General features: G+C 44.0%; 1 protein-coding gene and 1 non-coding gene across 4 annotated transcripts in view; one reads left to right on the forward strand and one right to left on the reverse strand.

The window, feature by feature from the left end:
* The first annotated feature begins 3,161 nt into the window (after positions 1-3,161).
* The window catches only part of HADH (hydroxyacyl-CoA dehydrogenase), a 47,555-nt gene continuing 29,612 nt past the window's right edge, over positions 3,162-21,104 (forward strand). For 2 of the 3 annotated variants that reach the window (XM_060148576.1, XM_060148577.1), the window contains exon 1: positions 3,166-3,431. In XM_060148576.1, the coding sequence (XP_060004559.1) occupies positions 3,300-3,431 (132 nt within the window). In that variant the 5' untranslated portion in view covers positions 3,166-3,299. Of the gene's footprint in view, positions 3,432-21,104 lie in introns of all 3 variants that reach the window. The other variant, XM_060148578.1, reaches the window with a different exon arrangement.
* LOC132520118 (small nucleolar RNA SNORA43) lies at positions 13,783-13,916 on the reverse strand. The gene has a single exon (XR_009540482.1). It is a non-coding gene; the product is annotated as a small nucleolar RNA SNORA43 (small nucleolar RNA).

A 21,104-nucleotide genomic window follows, 5' to 3' on the forward strand; every position in this document is an offset into this window, starting at 1 on the left:
GAGAAGAATGTGAAGTATGAACTGGGTTATAGAGACATTAGTTACAGTAAGGCACTTCAGGAATGGGCTCAGTCTCTACAAAGGAGACAAGGGCTTGGATAAAATGCCGATAAATAGGGATAGAGATAAGAGGGGGAAATGAGGGAGAAAGCCTGTATGCTCCTAAGGTGGCATCAATCACATCTGACCGAGTGAATGGGGATATGGTGGTGAGGGGGAAGGAAAATGCCCTTGGTTGTGTGTCATCGTGAACTGACAATGAATGCAAGAGGAGGTGAAAGGTATTGTGGGAAGTGAGAAATAATAGGTTCAAATTTTGATAAGTTACATTTGAAGTAGCTGAGGGATTTCCAAATAGAGGTGATCAGTAGACGATTATAAATGGATGTTTGTGTTTGAGAAGCATGAGTCCACATGCTAGAAATCAGGAAGGAATAAAACACATGGTTCTATAAAGTCTTCAGGTGTAAATATTGGGACTCACTGTGAAACTTAACAGTTCTGGGGCTTATTGGTAGGAATGTCTAAATACATTAATCTGCTTAACCTTAATGATAACCTTAGTAGGACAGTTAAAGCTCCAAATCTAGACATGTATGTTTACTGGAGACCACTCCCCAATTTTTTTCCTCTCTAGCAACAGCAGCACTTTCTAAAGAGTATGAAATTATGAAAGGAATGGGAGCCTTGAGGTCAGAATGGATTCAAATCTGAGCTTGGTCAGTTATTGGGTGAGTTACATTTAATAAATGACTTAATTGCTCAGAGCCTCAGTTTCTTCACCTTTAGAAGAAGATAGCAGTGGTAACCTTACGGTTGCTATAAAGAGAGGCAAAACAGCATAGTGGCCAAGAACATGAGCCCTGAAAACAGACTGTCCTGAGTTTGAATTCTGCCTGTGCTATTCATTAGCTGTGTGACCTTGGCTAAGTTTCTGGACTTCTCTGGGCCTGTTTCCTTACCTGTAAAAAAGGGGTACCCTTTGCTGTTTTTGAGTTGGTCAGTGACCAGTGTCACACTTCCCAGTGCACCACTCCTGCAGAGAGAAACAAAGCACCTCCCCAAGAACAGGGTGAAGGTGCAAGTCGGGGACCACAGAAATTGTTATTGGGTGCCTGAAAGTTCAAGGCCACACTTGGGAAAAGACTTGCAGTTCTGGCAAAAGAAGAATGATTCTATTGTAACTGTCATCTGATCAGGACTGGGTAGGAATAGAGGCTGGGGTGGCCTTCCTGGTTCAGAAGAGTGTAAATGAGGGTTAGACTCTCAGTATGAAACAGCTGGAAAGATACCTGTCCAGCCCTTTTCTTTTTTTTTTTTTTTAACATCTTTATTGGAGTATAATTGCTTTACAATGGTGTGTTAGTTTCTGCTGTATAACAAAGTGAATCAGCTATGCATGTACATGTATCCCCACATCTCCTCCCTCTTGGCGTCTCCCTCCCTCCCATCCTCCCTATCCCACCTCTCTAGGTGGACACAAAGCACGGAGCTGATCTCCCTGTGCTATGCGGCTGCTTGCCACTAGCTATCTATTTTACATTTGGTAATGTATATATGTCCATGCCACTCTCTCACTTCGTCCCAGCTTACCCTTCCCAGCCCTTTCTTTTGAAAGACAAGGACCCTGGAGCCCAGGGAGGTTGTCTGCAGACCATCATACTGCACACCAGTGACTGAGACAGGACTCCTGACTCTCACTTCATTCCTCCTTTCTTCACATCACACCTTTACATAATACAGACGGCCTCAGATCTGAGAACTGCTAAAAAATACTGCAGTGGTTATTCTTTCTGTTCTGAGGAAAACAAATCAGAGATCTGAAAACATACCAAATACTCAGGCATTATGTTTTACATTATACACATTAAAAAAATACATATTGTGACGACACTATAATCAGAATGTTTGGCCTTGCATTAAACACAACTTTTAAATGAGAATGAAAAGTTAAAATCCACCGAAAGAATCATCTGTGTATCTTCCTAATCTACTGTCCTAGCTTCACCTCTAACAATACCTAATTCCTCACCCTTTTCCTGTGGCGATATTTTTTTACGTTTCTACCTTTGCATGTGCTGCTTCCTGTGCCTAGAAGCCTCTTTTCTTCATAAATTGACTCATTTGTTCAAGTTACTAGGTTCTCCGTGTAATCTTCCTATTCCAATTCTAGTCCTATTGGTTTTTGCATTTGGTACATTCTAGCACTTAATGGACTTCAATTATTTGGATGTGACAGTGTCTTCAGCCAGTAACGATCTCCTTAGAAAGTCCCAAGCCTTAAGGAGTGCTCAACACCAGCACTTCTCCCACACTTTTACAGAATTAGAAATAAAAATGAGATGGAAGCAAAGCAACGGTGAACACAGGATTCACTATGTAAGTTACCTGCAATAGGAGGAGGCAGACTTTGGATGGTGAGTCTGTGGGTCCTTATTACATATTTAAAAATAAATAAATTAATAAAAATTCTATATTACTAAGGTACAGTAACTAGAAATTATTTACACGAGGGAGAAGATTGGCCTTTCTATTATTACCGGTTACTCCACAAAGGTTCCTCTTTGACTTTAAACTGTCCACATGTTCCCTGCATTAATAAACATGTAGAGTCGAAATGGGCAATTAAAGGTTAAATTTCTCTTTCCCTTAGTGGGCCTGATTTTTGCATTAGAACTCACGGGTCACTAGACATTTGCTTTGGGTGTGAGCAGTTTGTTTCCTTCCGTTTTTAGCAGGAACAATATGCACCGGGTTAAAATAATCCCTAGACTTGGTTTATGGTGACACGTACGGAAGGTGCTCATTTTGGGCTTCCTCATCACCACAGCCAAATAACACGTATTTATTCGGCGCCGAGTTATGCACAAGGATCAAAAGGGAGACGTTAACAAGGCAACACCACGGACTTCCCCTTACAAGGGGCCCGTGGCTTTTGCGAGGAAAGGCTTGCACTGGGTCCGGTACCAGAACGCTAACCAGTCAACGGCACACGACCAGCTGCGTCGACAGCCGGGGTAGACCTGCTCTGCAGAGGAGGGCGGCGGCCCGCCCCAGTCCACGTGAGCTTGGACGCCGCGCTCGGACGTTCGAACGCCGTCCCTGCGGCCTCCGCCAATGGGGAAAGCGGGCCTCGAGGCTCCGCCCCCTCCGTCGAATACGTCACGGCGTCGCCCAGGGCGCGCGGGCCGCGGGGCTCTTGGGCTTCCGCCTGCAGAGGTCTGCTCGCTCTTAGGTGTTGCGTGAGGGAGTATTCTCCGCCAGGTCTTGTCGCTGTCGCCGCTTTCGCCGTCTGCACCATGGCTTTCGTAACAAGGCAGTTCGTGCGTTCCATGTCCTCCTCGTCCACCGCCGCGGCCTCAGCGAAGAAAATCCTCGTCAAGCATGTGACGGTCATCGGCGGCGGGCTGATGGGCGCCGGCATCGCCCAGGTGGGCAGTCCTCGGGCAGCGCTCCCTACTCGCTTTGCTGCCCCACCCTGACAGGAAAGCGCTGGCGGGCCGCGACCCGGCGGGAGTTGTCAGGCCCGGAGGCCAGCGTTCACGCGAGACCCGCGGAATTCCCACCCCGACCCTCCCCCGTGTAGTTGAAATGTCTGGGCCTGTTAGTCTGCAGTCCCCCAAAGATCTAGTGTTCTTGGGCCGAGCCTCAGTTTACGGCGCTTGGCTTCCAGAGACCCGCACTGCGATCAGTTTTAATTTTATTAGTTTTTTATAATTCTGCAGCCGTTGTCAGAGCAGTTTTCTGCTCTCTAAATGGTCTTTTCTCCTCTCCCAGTGTGTGCTTGCTGAGTTACAAAGAAGAATAATAGTCAGCACTTTTGCAGCATTTGGTAACGTTACCTAATCGGCGCTTGTGAGGCGCTGGGACTCCACCAAGTGCTGCGCAAGAAGTCTTTGACCTAGTGCCCTCTGGCGCTGGGTAGAGTGGGAGGGGGAGGCAGAGCGGTTGAGGGCTCTGAAGGAGTCGCTAATCTCAGTGTGCATCTTCAGGACTGCGCGCGGTTCCAACTAAGCTGTGATTCAGGGTCAGTTGTGCAGCTGTTACCTAGGTACTGTGATCCTTGTGTTTTTACTGATTGGGTTTTAGCGTTTATATTCCAACTCGTATTGGGGAACCGTGATTTTCATAGCCTAGCTGATTATATGCTTAGCATGTCGGCCCTTTGTTACTTGTACTGTTGGACGGGAGAGGCATTTATCTAATTTTTCTTAGGGGAGAACTCAAGTTCAGTGGCTATCATGAAGGAGTTTAATTTTTGTAGTGTCTGTTTCCAGCCAAGTCTATGCTTCTATGCTTGCTTTGTAGACAAATCTTTTCTTATTATTATATATCTTAAAACTTCCCAGACTGCAGGTTTTTTGCAACATATTAATTTGATTGCATTTTCTTCTAAAATCTGTATTTCATTAATGTTTTATCCTTCTGACTCCCATTTCTTATCAGATCATGTTTTTGGACATATATTGCCCTTTTTATTGTGTACATGCCCTGGCTGCTGGGTTATGGTGTCCCATTAATCTTTATTATACGTGAGATGGGAGGAGTAGGTCCTTTTAACATGAAAGTTTATTATACTACATGATACTTAAAAGAAAGTTTAGGTTGAGTGCATTTGTATCTCCCTGCTCCACCCAAATCTCCCTATGCTGTGAGAGTGAGATTTGTTGTGGGCAGGTATAAAATAATGTATTTGTTTAAAATCATATAAACAACATCTTAGTGACAAGATATTAGGGCCTTAAGCCCCCAATAACAATATAGGAAATGGGTCCAGAAACTATTGTTGATGGTCCCTTGAAGACATCAGTGGAAGAGGATTAGAGACTAAGTAGAAAGCATCACTTCAACTTTTGTACAAATTCAGGTTGCTCAGTTCTTGGAGTACTGTATCCACTACTGGCCCAAAAAGTGTTATGTTGCACAAAAAGGCACACACGTAACACCAAAAATTATGGGTATGGTGTTGGAGCTTTCATCTGAGGAAGGAGGGAGGAGATTGACAATGATGGGCATTCAGACTTGTGGATCAAATCCTTGAGTAGTTGGACCAGGGTGGCGTGCCTTTTGAAACCTAAGGGGTAAAAAAGAAAGCTATTTACCCCACACATTGGAAATATAATGGAATTGTCATTCAAGAAGTTGATAAGGACCAAAGATTTAAATAGTGGACAATCCTAGGGAACGGTAGTTCTGTCCTTACATAACAAGGTTTAAAAGAGCCTCAGCCGCTGTAGGTGACAGCTTTAATCCTGTGGAGGGGAATCGCACTTTCCTGCGTTATATCTCTGTGTGCCACTTTCAGACGGTTGGTTTCGGCTGTTTAGCTGATCCATTTTTGCACTCTATCCTGCAGCATGCTGTTCGAGGCAGTACTGCCTCATTCTTCATGCTCCTTGACCTACAACTTTTGTCACAGGGTAAATCTGTTTTGCTTATTTAGTGCCACAGCTATTAGTTGGTGTGGTTTGACTGTAGATTGGATCCAGTTCACTGTGGGGAATTGGGATGGTCTATGCTGGCTCTGTGCTAACATGGAAAAGTTACTTCTGTGCCTTGCTTTACTAATCTCTGAGGTAGGACTAGCCTCCTGGGAGTATGGAGAGGATTGAATGAAGTAGCACACGTCAAGCACTTAGCACAGTGGCATCTAGTAAGGGCTCACAGAATGTTAGCTGCCTTCAGGGTTATTACCATCATGGTGTTATCCTTGTCCTTTTGTCATTGTCCCCTCATGCCACGCCCATTTCTGATCCTTGCTGCTATGGTAGGCCTGTGATGTTAAGATGGAGAGCACTGGTTGTGATTCTGTTCCATCTTGCTTAATCTTGAAGGCAAATGCCAGTTGTTGACTGCAGTTTGTTCAGGGACCTCTGAAAAGAGGGAAGGCACTTTTTATCCTCCTCAGTAAAGCCTTAAAAACACAAGCACAAAGTAACATCTAAGATTATGCTACTAATTCACACTTAGCTTCACTCTCCAGAACTCTTTCTGCAGTAGGGTTTTTTTTAATTAAAAAAAAAATTTGGGGTGGCACCAGGTCTTAGTTGCAGCAGGCTGACTCCTTAGTTGTGGCTCACGGGCTCCTTAGTTGTGGTACATGTGCTCCTTAGTTGCAGCCAGCAGGTTCCTTAGTTGCAGCTCACGGGCTCCTTAGTTGTGGCATGCATGTGGGATCTAGTTCCCTGACCATGGATCAAACCCGCGTCCCCTGCATTGGAAGGCAGATTTGTAACCACTGCACCACCAGGGAAGTCCTATGAAGTAGTTTTAATTTTAATCAAGGTGTAGTTCTGTTTACATTTTTAATATTTTAAAAAAATTTATCATTTTTACCATATGTTCCAGTTCATGCTGAGCAGGATAAAAAAAAAACTGAGTAATTTTGTGGGAGCCTGACACATTTCTCAAGCAATTAAGCAATTTAAGACGAGTGAGGTTTGTGTTTAATTATACGTAGTTGATCAGAGCACAGGCCATTTGTATATTTGTATTCTCTAAGAGTATCTACTTTGCCTGTCATTACTTTTGCTTGTTTTAAATTAAAAAAACAAAAAACAAAAACTGTGGGTTAATATTTAAGTAAGGTTAACTTGTTGTGTGTGTTTGCCCATTATTCTGACTTGGGTCTGATTGCCAGTTTATCTTCAGCTGGATACTTGGGCCAGCAAAGAAGCTTCCAGCAGTAATTGACCCTTGAGTGGGGGACAGGTTGGTTTTTGCTTTGTAAAGAAGGGAAAAAAGGAAGAAGTTATTAGCTGTGCATCTCTTCAATTTATAGAATGAGTCAGAGCTTTGCTTCTTGCATTGCCTTTTTTTCATATGAGGAGCCCAGAGAGCTTATAGCTTTTGTTAATTTACTAGTGAGAAGCCAGTGGGCTTTCTGGGAATGGCATTTTAGGGGCTGGGTTTCTTGGCTCTCTGGTAACAGCCTTCCTTTTAGTGCACTGTACTTCTTTGAGGAAGTGACAGTTTGCATCTAGAAGGAGGTTGGAGCTGAGTTCACACTGAAAGCTTTTTTATTTGTTCTTCTTAAAGAGCAAAAAGTGCACATTTTTTCTGGGGAGAGCTCCTTAGGCTATTAAAACAAGGGGAGGGGTATTCTAAACTACAAGTACACGTTTCCCTGACATTTGTAGTACTCTGCGATGCTTGATGAGGACTCAAGTGGATAGGAAGTCTTCTCCCCAGCCTCTGCATTTGTTTGCCCATCTCCTTTTTCCTGCCCCCAACTCTGAACTTTCTGATGCTGAGTAGAAGAATGATCAGAGTTGCTTTGTGTTGTTTAGCTTTATTCTTTTCTGTCGCTACAGTGAGTATGCCTCTGTTGAAGTTTGTTTGAAAACAGTGCAGTGGCCTAGGAGAAGTTTTAGGAGCACAGGAGGTTGGCACAGTCACGTGGCTGTAAGCTCTCATTTTGACTCAGAGTTCTTTATGGAGGGAATAGTTTTGTTTTGTTTTGTTTCTTTTATTTTTGGCTGTGTTGGGGCTTCATTGCTATGCGCAGGCTTTCTCTAGTTGCAGGAAGCAGGGGCTTCTCTTGTTGACGAGCACAGGCTCTAGGCATGTGGGCTTCAGTAGTGTGGCACGCGGGCTCTAGAGCACAGGCTCAGTAGTTATGGTGCACGGGCTTAGCTGCTCCACGGCATGTGGGACCTTCACGGACCAGGGCTTGAACCCGTGTCCCCTGCATCGGCAGGTGGATTCTTAACCACTGCGCCACCAGGGAAGTCCCATGGAGGGAATAGTTTTATTCCCAGGTGTTAACTTTGTCCTCGAGGGTACGGGGTGTGTGTTTGTTGTGAAGTTCTTCCCTCATTTACTGTGTTGTTGCTCATTTCTTTATTGGGCTGTTCTCTGTTATCCATGATGTACTAGGACAGTAAAATCAGCTTCTGTCAGCATGTTAGTCTTTGGACTTGGGGTGTGGCTGTAGATGCTGTAGAAGAGGTAGGGCTGACAGGCAGAAAAATGAATGCCGTAGAATATGTTTGGATATTGTAGAGCAGAAACGGTACCCCAATCCGGTTTTGGGTTTTCTCTGCCGTTTCCTAGATCCGCCTCACTGTTATCTGCCCCTTTCTTGAGTTTCTCATTTCCTTTCCTCCTCCTTCTCTCTTCTCCCCATATCTGCCTTAGGCACATACCTCACTGCCTAGCTCTCCTGGGACCACAGGAAGATAATGCTGCTGCTTTCTGTTCTCTGTCTCCCTCTAGGTTATGCTGACTATGTGATAGTTTCCACTCAGTGGTGGTCTAATGCCTGAAAGTGAGCAGGCTGTAAGGTGCCTGCTGGAGTTTGGATCCCAGCCCTTCCTCTCCTGGCTGTGGAATCTTGGGCGGGTCTCTTAACCCCTCTCTGCTTCTTCCCTTATCTACGAATAATACTTAGTGTTCTGAGAGTTCTATGAGCTAAGTGCTTAGACTGTACTAGTGTTTTCAATGGTAACTGTTCAGCAAATGTTAGCTGCCTTTATGTAGCTCCATCAGCTGTAATCTGGTGATGACTTCTCTTATTTTAGATTCTCTTAACTGTCTTTGAAGATATGATAGGGAGCTATGGAGAGTTCAAACAGTTCTAAAGATTTTAAGACTAATTGTGTGGGCTGTTGAGAGAGATAATCTTAGTGCTTTGTTCACTTGTATTTGGGTATTACAGTAAGTTCATAGTCATAAAGCATTTGCAACAGAGCCTGACACTTAAAAAACACTCTACAGATGTGACATTTTTTTTCTGTTCCAAGCACTTTAATGTCTCTGTCATTTCATGTGACCATTATGATATTCATCCCTGCAGAGATGGCACTTGGGGTCAAGGGTCAGAGGCAGAGCAGGGCCTGGAACTCGGGTCTCTCAACTACTCTTCTGCTTGCTGGAGATCCCTGTGGCTGCAGTGACCACAGTTCTACCTGCACCTTTAGCCTCTGCTGTCTTGTGGGGAGAAGTATGGCTTCCATGGGCAAAGGGATTTTTTGTGGGTATCTGGAATCAGCAGTTATCAGCTTGACCTCTCTTCAGCTCTAGATTCAAAGTTAGAGTCACCTGCTAGTCATCTCCATGCTCTGGTACTATCTTTCTGCCCATAATAGACTCAAATTCACCTGGCAAGACTTCTTTGTTCTCTCCAGCTTTCCCAAAGAGTTTCCTCCCTCTGTGATTGCCATTGTTGATCTTCTAGCCACTTCATGCACTCCAAAGACAGGGTTTCTGTCAGAGTGTCCACCATACAGCAGAAGGCTCTGAGGCTTTCCTCCGAGGAGAACTGTTTCCCCTGTTCTTTACTTTGTAATTCCTAGACCAGGCGTTGATACCTGAATTGTTGAGGAAACATCTTAATTGGTTCATTTCAGCAGAATCTAATAGGAAAGAAACACTCATCCTAATAACCATTGCCATATTAATCTTCCGAGAGAGCAGTTTGGAATTGCAGCTCTCTCCTCTACTCAGAAAGTGTGCATCCTGGCAACATCTTTCAGAGATTCTTAAGTATAACTAAGAGTTGGTTGATGCCACTGACATGTCCAGTTATCCCATCTCCTTTCCAGAATTTGTGGGAGATGGGAGTGGAGGGTCCAGGGAGAGAATTTATTTTCTCTACATTACCAAACCCAGATGCTTACTGAATTTTAAAAAAAATTGTGTATTTAACAGGCTCACTTAAAAATTGAGGCACATTTCCTTGGCTTTTTAGAAATGCTATTTAAAATATAAAAATCTCAGTTAAAAAAAGAGGCCAGCCAATGAACTTAACTGTTTTAAGTACAAACCACCTATCTGTGGTGGTGGTCGAAAGCCTCAATGGAATGCCTTTTTCTGATTGTTGAAGTTTGTGAAGATAGCTTGTGTTGATGGCAGAGTTCACGGCATTGCACAGAGACAGTCATAAACCCCGACTTGCCAGCTCTGAGAGATGCAACTTATTTATGACTTTTTTCCTCCCTGGATCAAATCATGAGAACCAAGGGCAGGCCTAGATGCAAAGGCACAGCAGCCTCCGGGGCGCAGCAGCCTCATGGGGAGCAGCGACTCCGTGTACTTATTCTGGGCCAAACACTTACTCTGAGGATCGAGAAGTCAGAATTTGCGTTTGGCAGATGGTACATACAACTTTGCCGTTTTTCAGAGAGAATGTAATGTTGATGAAATGCAGCCCTCCTGTAGTGTAGGGGCACATGGAACATCTCACTGGACCAGTTGATGTAATTCTCACGAATTCTCCACTCAAATTACACTTCAGAGAAGGGGCTTCAAATCTGGTGGTATGTTTGCAAAAATAGAAAAATCTAGCAAGCTTCTGCTTGGCATGCTTCCTTGGCCCTGTGGCTGGAGTACTCAGGGGCTTTGACAAGTGTGCTGTTCACTGGACCTATTTTTACAGCTCTGAGCACCCTTGTCCAAAAATATTTCTCTCTGGCTAAGCCTGCTTTCCACCAAGGCTAGAGAAGTCATAGAGCTGAGGACATAGCCTTCAAATAAAATTTTTTCCATTGCAGACTGCTTGTCCTCAAGGTCTTACAGTGTAGGTCACTATCACATAAAACAGGAGTTCTCAGTGGGTTGATTCAGATTATTGGCACTCAGATTAAAGTGCCAGGGAGAGTCCTCCTTATTTATTGAAAAAATAACATGTCTATGGGAGGAGGGAAAAAGACCTCTTTATTTTTGTGATCCACTCTTCCACTACCATCTCCTCAGAAAGCTAGGGATAATTTATCACTGAATAATTTGAGAAGAATGAGTGTGATTGATTTCCTTGCAAACAAGACACATGAAATTCTTTTCTAAGTAAGAGAAAATTCAATAATTAATTAAAATCAAATCAGGTGTGAATCATCAATATCACTCTTATCAACAAACAATGCTGATAAGCTGGTACAAACCACCCCAAAACTTTAGACTTCAGTTTACAAAGCAACACTATAAATCAGTAGGTTTCATGCCTTGACCAGGGGTCATTGTGGTGCAGGAACTTCAGCAAAACAACTCAGGCTAATTCTAGACCTGCTGGAATTAACCGGCACAGCACTGTTGCTGTGAAGAGTCATGGTCCTGTCTTTTGACATACATGTGTGGACATATCTCTTGGGTGAAATCACAATTTCAGTTTCAATTACAGTCTTGCTGGATTACAAGATGTGAATATATTTGACTTCAGTAGATAATGCCAAACATTTTTCCAAAGTGGTTATACCAGTTTACAGTTTTGCCTTCAGGGTATGAAGATTCTCTTTGCTCTATAGGATTATATTGTTCCTTTCAAGTTTAGTCATTCTGGTGGGTGTAGTGACATTTCATTGTATTTTTATTAGAATTCCCTGCTTACGATACTAGTGAGGTGAACCTCTTTTCACATGTTTATTGGCCATATAGATATATTCTTGTGTAATATGCTATTAAATTTCATTCCTGTTTAGCTCTCATGTTGTCCTTTCTTTTCCTAATGGATTTTTAGGAAATGTTTATAGATTCTGATTATGAATTCTTATATTCATATTTCAGATATCTTCAGTTCCCTGCATTGACTTTTAATTTTCTTTGTGGTTACCATGAGGCTTACATACAGCAACTTGTACAGTCTATTTTAATTTAATAACGACTTAAATTTGATCCCATTCTAAAGCTCAACATTAATACCCTCCCGCCATTTAATGTTTTTGATGTCACATTTTACACCTTTTTATCTTGTATATCCCTTAACTAACTATTATAATCATAGTTACTTTTACGACTTTTGTCTTTTAATATTCATGCTAGCTTTATAAATGATTAATCTACCTTTACTATATATTTACCTTTCCAGTGAGATTTATTCTTTCATATGTGTTCTTGTTACTAATTAGTGCCCTTTCTTTTCAGCTTAAAGTCCCTTTAACATTTCTTGTAAGGCTGGTTTAGTAGTGATGAACTCTTTCACTCTGAGCAATAACTTTGCCAGGTAGAGTATTCTTGGTTGGAAGTTTTTTTCTTTCAGCACTCTGAATGTATTGTGCCACTCCCTTCTAACATACAGAGATTCTGCTGTTGGTCTTACTGGGGGTTCCCTTGTGTGTAGCAAGTTGTTTTTCTCTTGATGCTTTTAATATTTTCTCCTTGTCTTTTTTTTTTTTTATTCAACACCCATTTATTCTCTAGTTCTGCCCACATGGAGACACCCTCCTTGAAAAGGTGTTAAATCCTTCGTTCACTTTAGCACCTTGTGCTGAAAACACGTGTTCCAAGGTTTTAACTATGAGATCCACATTCTTAAAGCATTAATTCTTAAACCTCATCTAGATTTCTCCCCCTTGGTTGTGGGGAGATGACCCAAACACAGCGAAGAACAGCTCAGGACTGTGGGCTCTGCTCGCCCAGAAGACCTTGCAGTTCCCCTGACCACCCGGCTGGAGCCAGGATTAGGGCCCTGAGACGAGGGGTGCCTGCTGGGCTGCCACCACCACCACTGGCCCCAACTCCTGTCCTCTTCACTGGCTTGCTGTCACCTTTAGTTTCCCTGGAGTTTGGGGATTCCAGACCGTCTCTGCTCACACTTCTGTATCACGCCTGCTGCCTCAGCACTGCTGATCCACACCAAGGGGGAAAGCACACAGAACTGCTTTTCAACACACCAACGTTCCACACAAAAGTTATTTGATAAGCCTGCAGGTTCTTTTTCATCAGAAGACATTCCCAAGGCCATGACTTCCCTGGCTCTCCACTGCCCTTGCCGGCAGACTGGGTGTGCGTGGACGCCGTGCTGTGAGTCAGGCACACAACCCCCCAGCTCCACTCCGGTGCACTGTCCTGCAGAACTGAGGATGGTGCCCTGGCCTCATCAGCAGGATCTGTCCTGAAGCCAGTCCTAGAGTGACAAGAGCCACACCTGCAGATCTATTCCACTGACCAGCTGCACAGGACCGAGCTGGGCCCACGGACCTGAGAAATGGAATCCAATCCGTGAATCACCCCCAAACCATATTTTCTATAGCAGGTTTTGTCAGCTTTGGCCCTATCAGCATTTGGGACCCTGTAGCTTTACTATGGAGCTGTCCTGGGCACCACAGGACATGTAGTTACAGCCCTGGCCCCCACCAACTAGATGCCAGCAGCACCGCTACCCCTTTCCTGCCCTGCACATTGCCATGTGCCCTGGGAGGGGGACAAACTGCCCCTAGTCGAGAGCCACTGACCTACAGCTTTTGTTCAGCCCTCCAACTTAATCATTTCGGGAAATAGCAAAATGCACTCTCCACCCGCAAGGAGACCAGGACGCCCCTGGTTTGGATGATCATTTTATAGGGTTACATTTGGCCCATCGAGGGGCTCCACACAGGGGCCCCACTTCTGCCTCATCAACAGGACAAATGCCAGGAGCGAACCTCTGGCCTTCCTTCCAGAGTGACACGTCTCAGGGTCCTCAGAGCACGAGTGCTTGTGGACCAGGTGGCTCTGGGCCCCCCTCGCCCCCACCTAGGACCCTGCTCTGAACAGGGCCTGGAGGCCCTACAGGGCCTTGATACCAGCTCAGCGGCCCTCAGCCAGGGATGCATGTCACACTTGCCCAAGGATTCCTAAAAAGTCCTCGCCAGACAGACCAACAGAACAATCATTTCCAATAAGGAGACCCTCTCCTGGTCAATCCCATTGTGCCCAAAGCTTGCCATGTGGTTGTACACATATCTCATTTAATTCTTGCGACGAGCCTTATTTTATAAAGAAAAAGAATATCAAAGTGTTCAAGGGCCTGCGCACAGCTCCCACTGCAAGTGCACGTGGAAACAAGGTGCTTTCTCACGCAGCTTTTGGTGGTGTCTGGCTACAAAGCATCCTAAGCGCCCACTCTTCTGAGCACCGAGCGTAGAAGTAGCCGCTTCCTCTCTGCCCCAGCGTCACAGGTGCAGCAGGGCAGCCGCACCCGTGGTGCCAGCAAGTCCGGCATCTGCAGGGCAGCTCTCCTTGTCTTTCACTTTTGACATTTTAATTATAATGTGTCTTGGTGTGGGTCTCTTGGGTTCTTCTTATTTGAAACTCTTTGGCCTTACTGGATCTGGATGTCTGTTTCTTTTCCCCAGGTTAGGGAATTTTTCTGCCATCATTTCTTGGAATAAGTTTTCTCCTTTCTCCCTCTCTTCTCCTTCTAGGACACAGTAACGTGAATGTTAGTATACTTGATGTTGTACAATAAGTCTCTTAAGCTATCTTCACTTTTTTTCATTCTCTTTGTGCTGCTCTGATTGGTTCAGTTTTATGCTTCGTCTTCTAGTTGACTCATTCTTCTGCTTTATCTGTTCTGCTGTTTAACCTCTATAGCTTTTTTTTCAGTTCAGTTATCGTATTCTTTAGCTCTGTGACTTCTGTTTGGTACTTTCTTTATTTTCCATGTCTTTGTTGAAGTTCTCCCTGTGTTCATCTATTCTCCTGCTCAATTTGGTGAACATCTTTATGACCACTACTTTGCACTCTACCAGGTACATTACTTGTCTCTGCTTTGTTACGGTTTTTTCCTGAGGTTTTATCTTGTTCTTTCATTTGGAACATAATCCTCTGTTTCTTCAGTTTGCTTGACTCTAAACGGTAGATGGAACAATCACGTCTCCCAGCCCTGAAGGAGTGACCTCATGTAGAAGGTGAACCCTGCTGTTCATCCCTGCCTCAGCTCCTGGTTGTCTCCAACCTCTGTGCTTATCCAAGTACGCTGTTATGTTTTTAACAGCTCTTAGTAGTTGAGGATGTGCCAAGTCCTGTTAATGTCCCAAAGGGAAGAATCTCAGCATCTAGATTCAGGCCACCTGGAAGCCAGGCCCTAAGGCATCAGCTTTTAGAAGTAATTAGATACATACAGTCCTTGGAACCTTAGGCATTAAGCCCCTCTGGCCACCAGAGCCAGGTGATCTGGAAGTGTTCCCTGAGTGGCAGCCACAGAAATTAGGGCACCGGATGAGTGTATAAGCTCTTTTCTGGTAGCCCTTTAAGAACTTTCTCTGTTGGTTACAGTCCTGTGGGAACCACAAACATAAACCCCACTGACCACCAGAGCCAGGCGATGTAGAGGTGTCCCCTGGCAGCAGTAGCAAAAAGTGGGGTGCCAGATGGGTATGAGCTCCTTTCTGGGTGACACTAATTATTACAGTCCTACGGGGCCAGGAATGCAAACTCACCTAGCCTCCAGAGGCAGGCAATCAAGAGGCACTGCTTAGCAGCGGCCGCAAAAATTGGGGCACCAGACACGTGCAGAAGTTTCCCACCAGGAGACACTGGTGCTCTGGAGAATGGCACAGGGAGAGCGCAGAGGTGGTGCCTACCGGTCTCCATACCTGGAGAGTGTTACAGCCGGCTTCTAGATGTGTGTGTGAAATTAGATGCCTGCCCTTCAGGCTGACGCTTTAATATAAGCAGGTCAGCTTCCTTTATTTTAAGTCTGGTGTGATCAGCTGCCTCTGAGCTGGGCCCTGGGGTGTGTGAACCTGAGCACGTGAGCCTTTTAAGAGTGGCTTCTCAGATTGCTAGAGTCTTGTGGGTCTTGGGACATGAACCTTGTTGGTTTTCAAAGCCAGAAGTTTTGGAGGGTCATCTCAAGTGTATGACCCAAAAGTTGGGATGCCTGATGTGGGTGCAAGCCCCTTGCTCTTCAGGGAGAAGCTCCAGGTTCCAAGGTCCCTCCCTGCATGGGGTTTATGATGAGATTGTATCCCAGCCTCTCCTACCTACCTTGTGGTTTTCTTCTCTTTTGCCTGATGTGTAGTCATCACTCAGCCCCTCTTTAGGTTTTTTTAAAGAGGAAATTGTTCCATATGTAGTTGTAGACTCAGCGTGTCTATGGGAGGACGTGAGTTCAGGATCTTCCTACTGTACCGTCTTGAACTGGAACTCCAGTATAGTTATTTTCACATTATGAGGGGAGGCCCTAAGCAACCCTATGAAGAGAGCCTTGGACCTTCAGGAGACCTAATCTCATCTTGGCTTTTCCCAGCAGATGTATTTATTCAGTCAACATTTCCTGAGGGCCCACCCCAGCCATGCAGGGTCTATTCAGCCGACAAAGATAGAATGACATTTAGTCAGAATCCAGGAGTCGGGGAGACAGCACTTAAACGGGTGATCATCACACACCGTGGTGGGTGGATGGTAAGGGTATGCAGGGGTATTACTGGAACACAGATGCTGTGCCTGGGACGAAGAGGATCTTGGGGTGGGGATGCTTAGTATCTGGAAGTGATACTCAGGCTTAGTTAATAAGGGGAAGTTGGGGAGGAGGCATGGGCAGTACAAAGTCCTGGAGGTGAGAGGCAGTAGTAGCAGGTGTGGGCAACTACGAGCCTTGTGGTGGTCTTAGAGTCTCAGGCGACGGTGAACAGCATGTCTGGAGAGGAGGTGGGTCACTTTCCTGGAGGGCCTTGCATGCCATGTGTAAGAACTTTTATTCTGTGGTCATGGGAGCCACTGAAAAGTTTAATGGAGTTAGTAATGTAGACAGAAGTGCCTTTTACAGAATTATGTTTTGGATAGAACACTTTAGTGCCTGTATGTGATCTTAGGTGAATAATTTTTTTGCTTTAGTTAATGTTTCTTTCTCAGTAAAATGAAGGTGTTGTGTTGGATTAAAGGTTTTGTGTGTGTGTGGTAAAAAATACATAAAGTAAAAAAAAGTAAGACATCATTTTGACCATTTAAAAATGTACAGTTCAGTGGCATTTAAGTGCATGCCTGTTAAGTAATAACTCCCCATCTCCCCTTCCCCCAGCCCCCGGCAGCCATTGCTTTACTTTTCGGTCTCTGAATTTGACTGTGTTCTAGATACTACCTATAGGAGGAATCCTACAGTATTTGTCCTTTTGTGACTGCCTTATTTCACCTAAAAATCTTAAAGGTTCATTTGTGTTGTAGCATGTGTCAGAATTTCTTTCCTTTTTAGGGAATAATATTGCATTGGAATATTTTTAATGGCATCATATTCCATTGCATGTCCACACTACCTTTTGTTTTTCCATTCATCCATTGATGGACACTTGGGCTGCTTCCACCTTTTGGTTATTGTGAATAATGCTTCTATGAACATGGTCTGCAACTGTGTTACAGTTGTAACTGTGTTAAAGTCTTGCTTCAGTTCTTTTGGGTATATACCCAGAAGTGGAATTGCTGGATAATATGGTAATTATTTTTAATTTTTTGAGGAACTGCCATACCATATTCTACAGTGGCTGTACTGTTTTACCCGTCAGCAGTGTGGAAGGGTTCCAATTTCTCCATATCCTTGCTAACACTTATTTTATGGTTTTGTTTTTGTTTTTGTTTTTTAAATAATAGCCATCCTAACAGATGTGAATAGATCAGAGGTTTTTACACTATGCTCTGACAGACTTTAGGGTTAGGAGTTCAGTGAATCTCCTTGGTGGTTCCCAAAGCCCTCTTCCCTGACCCATGCTTTATGTATTGTTCTTCTGTATACATTCTTAGGAGGAAGGATTTCATGGCTAAAAAGTGTGAAAGCCACCACACTGATCTTCCTGCTCTAAAAATTGAGGATCTTGATCATCTGTAGCTAATAAAGCTGAACAGTAAATACTTTTGCCAATCTCTGACCTTGCAGTAGTTGAGAAATTAAGGTGCCTCACTTTCTCCCTTCTATGATAGAGAAGAAACATACGTTGAAGAGAAACCTGAAGATGAACCTATGTCACATGTCTGTGGTCATCCTTGACCTGGCTCACGCACGTGTCCCTCACAGGATGGACGGACACATCCTGTCCGTCAAAGGGGCTGTGTGTGCCCACAGCCCCTTTGATAAATGGTACAGGACACATTGACATGCTGGAGGAAATTAAGCATAAATCCAGTTTTGAAATTACAGAGGTGGTCATATTACACGGCGGTTGCCCTCCAGTTCCCCTTTTGCCTGGCATCTCCACCAGTGCCAGAAAACGGTTGGACTGCTCACAAAATACCAGGCATTTTTGTGGCATTTTTTTCACTTGGTAATTGACTAAAGGCTCCAGTTATTAACTCTTTTTTTCTTCCTATCCTTTTCAAACTAAGAGTGTGATTTTTCATAATTCTAAAATAACTTGGTTTGTAAAATTTGTTATAAAGAGTTTCTAGTAGCAAAACCAGTCATGATTTCTTGAGAACTTATTCCTAAGATAATTTACAAATTGACGCTTTTAAAAAATACAGCTGTTATTCATGCCTTCTTTTCATGAATATTGTGTCCCTTTGTGCCAGGCACTGGGGCAGTTGAAGGTAACGTGGCTGCTGCTCTTGAACTGCTCACTGTCCAGAGGAAGGAGCACAAGTATGAACAGTTAATTGTCATAAAGGCACAGATCGCCTGCTTATCATATCTGGATGTCACCTGATACAGATGAAAGTTTTAGTGGTTTAAATACCTTAAGATATGGCTTTTAGACACTTAAGATATAACATTACATATAAGATATATCTTCTTAGGGTGAGGGAAAAGGAACATTAAAAAAGTACATGTTATAAAAAGGCATATGTATACATTACACCACATATATGTATATGAAATTTATATTTACTGGAAATTTTGGTTGGATTGCAGTTAGGAGTGTGCCGGAACCACCCTATGTTGGGATTTGTGGTAACAGCTACTTCAGACTCTGAAGAAGTGGATGATACAGCAGCTCTTTTGAAGAGGTCTCTAGGTATTATTTTGAGTCATCATCAGGAGTTGGTGTTGGTCAGCTTTTTCATGTCTAATTTATCTTTCACATCTGGAATTTCTCCTACATACTTATTGGTTTATGACCTTCATTCTGAAATTTGTGAGATTTTTACAACATGAAATTGTTTATGACCATTTGTTTTATGACCATTTGTTTTTGATTCCTCTGTTGTATTCACATCCTGGGGTTCTGGCTACCGTTACATAACTGAGTGGCCATTGGTAGCTGGTGGCTCTCACCAGCTCCGCACTCTATTTTCTTTCTGTATTTGGAGTCCTGCAGGAAAGACCTGCTGTATCTGTAAATCAGTAGAGGCACAAAGGAGTGACCACCTCTGCTAGAGGTTGGGAGAGCTTTCATTAAAGGAGAGAGGGCCTCTCTTGGATCATGAAGGACGAGTTGGAGTCCCCCAGGCAACAGTGAGGCAGAGGTGCTTTCTGGTGGAGGGAACCTAAGGGCAGGGTCGTGGAGCCATGAAGCAGCGTAAGGGAGAAGTGTGTGGCCGGAGGAGAGCACGGGCTCAGGTCACTGTGCTCTAGGCACCTGGTATTGAGCAGTTATTTATCGGACAACCACCGTGTGCAAGTGATGAGTGCTAGGGGACACAGGGACCAGATCAGTGTCTGCTATCAAGGGATTCAGATCCAAGAGCAGAGATCATTAGACAAAGATCCACGTGACACAGCTGACTTTGGTGTGAAGCAGCATAATAACAGCAGTAAAAGTCTAGGTCTAAGGTTTCAAAACAGAGGAAAGAAGACATTCATTTGGAAAAAGGCTTCATGGAGAGGGTAGCTTTTGAAATGGGCCTTGAATAGTGGATATAATTTCTTTGGACGTAATTAAGGGTTGAGATTAAGAAAAAAGTGTTGTCCAGCAAATTGTGACCCTCAGGATAGTGGTAGTATTAATGAAGGTCAAGGAGAATTGGTTTTTAGGGTCAAGGTGTTGACTGTAGCTTAGGACAGAATATGCTGGTTTCATACATAGCTGGAATTATGCGAATGATTAAGATTCCAGAAAGAAAGCCTATAAAGACAGAGAAAAAGAATACTGACAGCAGAACCTTGAAGGATACCTTTGTTCAAAAGCTGAGAAGATGGAGAGAATTAATATGGCTAAAAGGAACAGATAAAAAATAGAGGTAAGAAATTGGAGAGTTTCAAAAAGGATGGTTTAGCTGGCAGTGTGTAGGGCTGTGGAAAAGTAGAATATGGAGCCAAAGAACAGGCATTGGCTTTAGTACTTAGAAGACCATTGATAAGTTATCTGTACATTCATACCACAGTACTGGTGGAGGAAGCCTCATCGCTAGGGTTTAGGAATTGCATGGCTCAGGGGGAAAGTGAGAGTGCAAAGTGTAGTGACGAGAGTGACATCTAACAAGCATTGTGCACCTTCTTTGTGCTTGGCATTGGTCTATACGCTTTAAACGCTTTAACTTCTTTAATTTTCACAACAGTCTTATGAAATGGGCACTGTTGTTTTCCTTATCACAGATCAGGAAATCATAGATAAAGAGGCTGTATAACTTGTCCAAAGTTATGCAGTAAGTGGCTAAGCCAGGGTTTCAATCTAGGAAGTCCAGTTCTAGAACTCGCACTCCACATACCACTGTGCCCCCCCAGTAATTGAAAGACTTCTGTGGTGAAGCAAAGGCCAGCTTCAGGTGGCTAAGGAAGCTTGTGGGTGTCCCTCCTGCTTTTTAAACATTCTTATTTTTTTAATTAATTAATTTGGTTGTGTTGGGTCTTCATTGCTGCTCACGGGTTTTCTCTAGTTGCATTGAGCGGGGGCTGCTCTTTGTTGTGGTGCTCAGGTTTCTCATTGCAGTGGTTTCTCTTGTGGAGCTCGGGCTTTAGGCATGCGGGCTTCAGTAGTTGTGGCTCGCGGGCTCTAGAGCGCAGGCTCAGTAGTTGTGGTACATGGGCTTAGTTGCTCCGCGGCATGTGGGATCTTCACGGACCAGGGATCGAACCCGTGTCCCCTGCATTGGGCAGGCGGATTCCTAACCACTGTGCCACCAGGGAAGTCCCTAAACATTCTTTTTAAATGAAGAGAGATCCTAGCCTGTTTGTAAAAATGGAAGGACGCAGAAGAGGAAACCTGAAAATGAAAACCAAAAAGGGAACAAGTCGTGAGATCAGAAGATGTAATTTTAAAAGCAAAATAAAGTAATTTACCTTTGGAGTCTGTACCTGGATCCAGCATTAGGCCTTGGACCCTTGCAGAAGGAGGAAGGGGCCTGCCTAGAGTAAAATCGTTAAGCTGTTGTGATATGCTAGGCACAGTCCCTAGTGTATATTAACTCTTTTAATCCTCTCAACAGCTCTGCTGCCCATTTTTATGGGTGAGGAGACAGCCTCTGGGAGTTAAGGAATTTTTCTGTCTCACAGTTGGCAGACGGGCTCCAGAGTCTGGCCCTTGCCCAGCTCAGAGCTGTCT

Source organism: Lagenorhynchus albirostris, chromosome 4, assembly GCF_949774975.1.
Source record: "Lagenorhynchus albirostris chromosome 4, mLagAlb1.1, whole genome shotgun sequence".
In the NCBI taxonomy this organism is placed as follows: Eukaryota; Metazoa; Chordata; class Mammalia; order Artiodactyla; family Delphinidae; genus Lagenorhynchus; species Lagenorhynchus albirostris.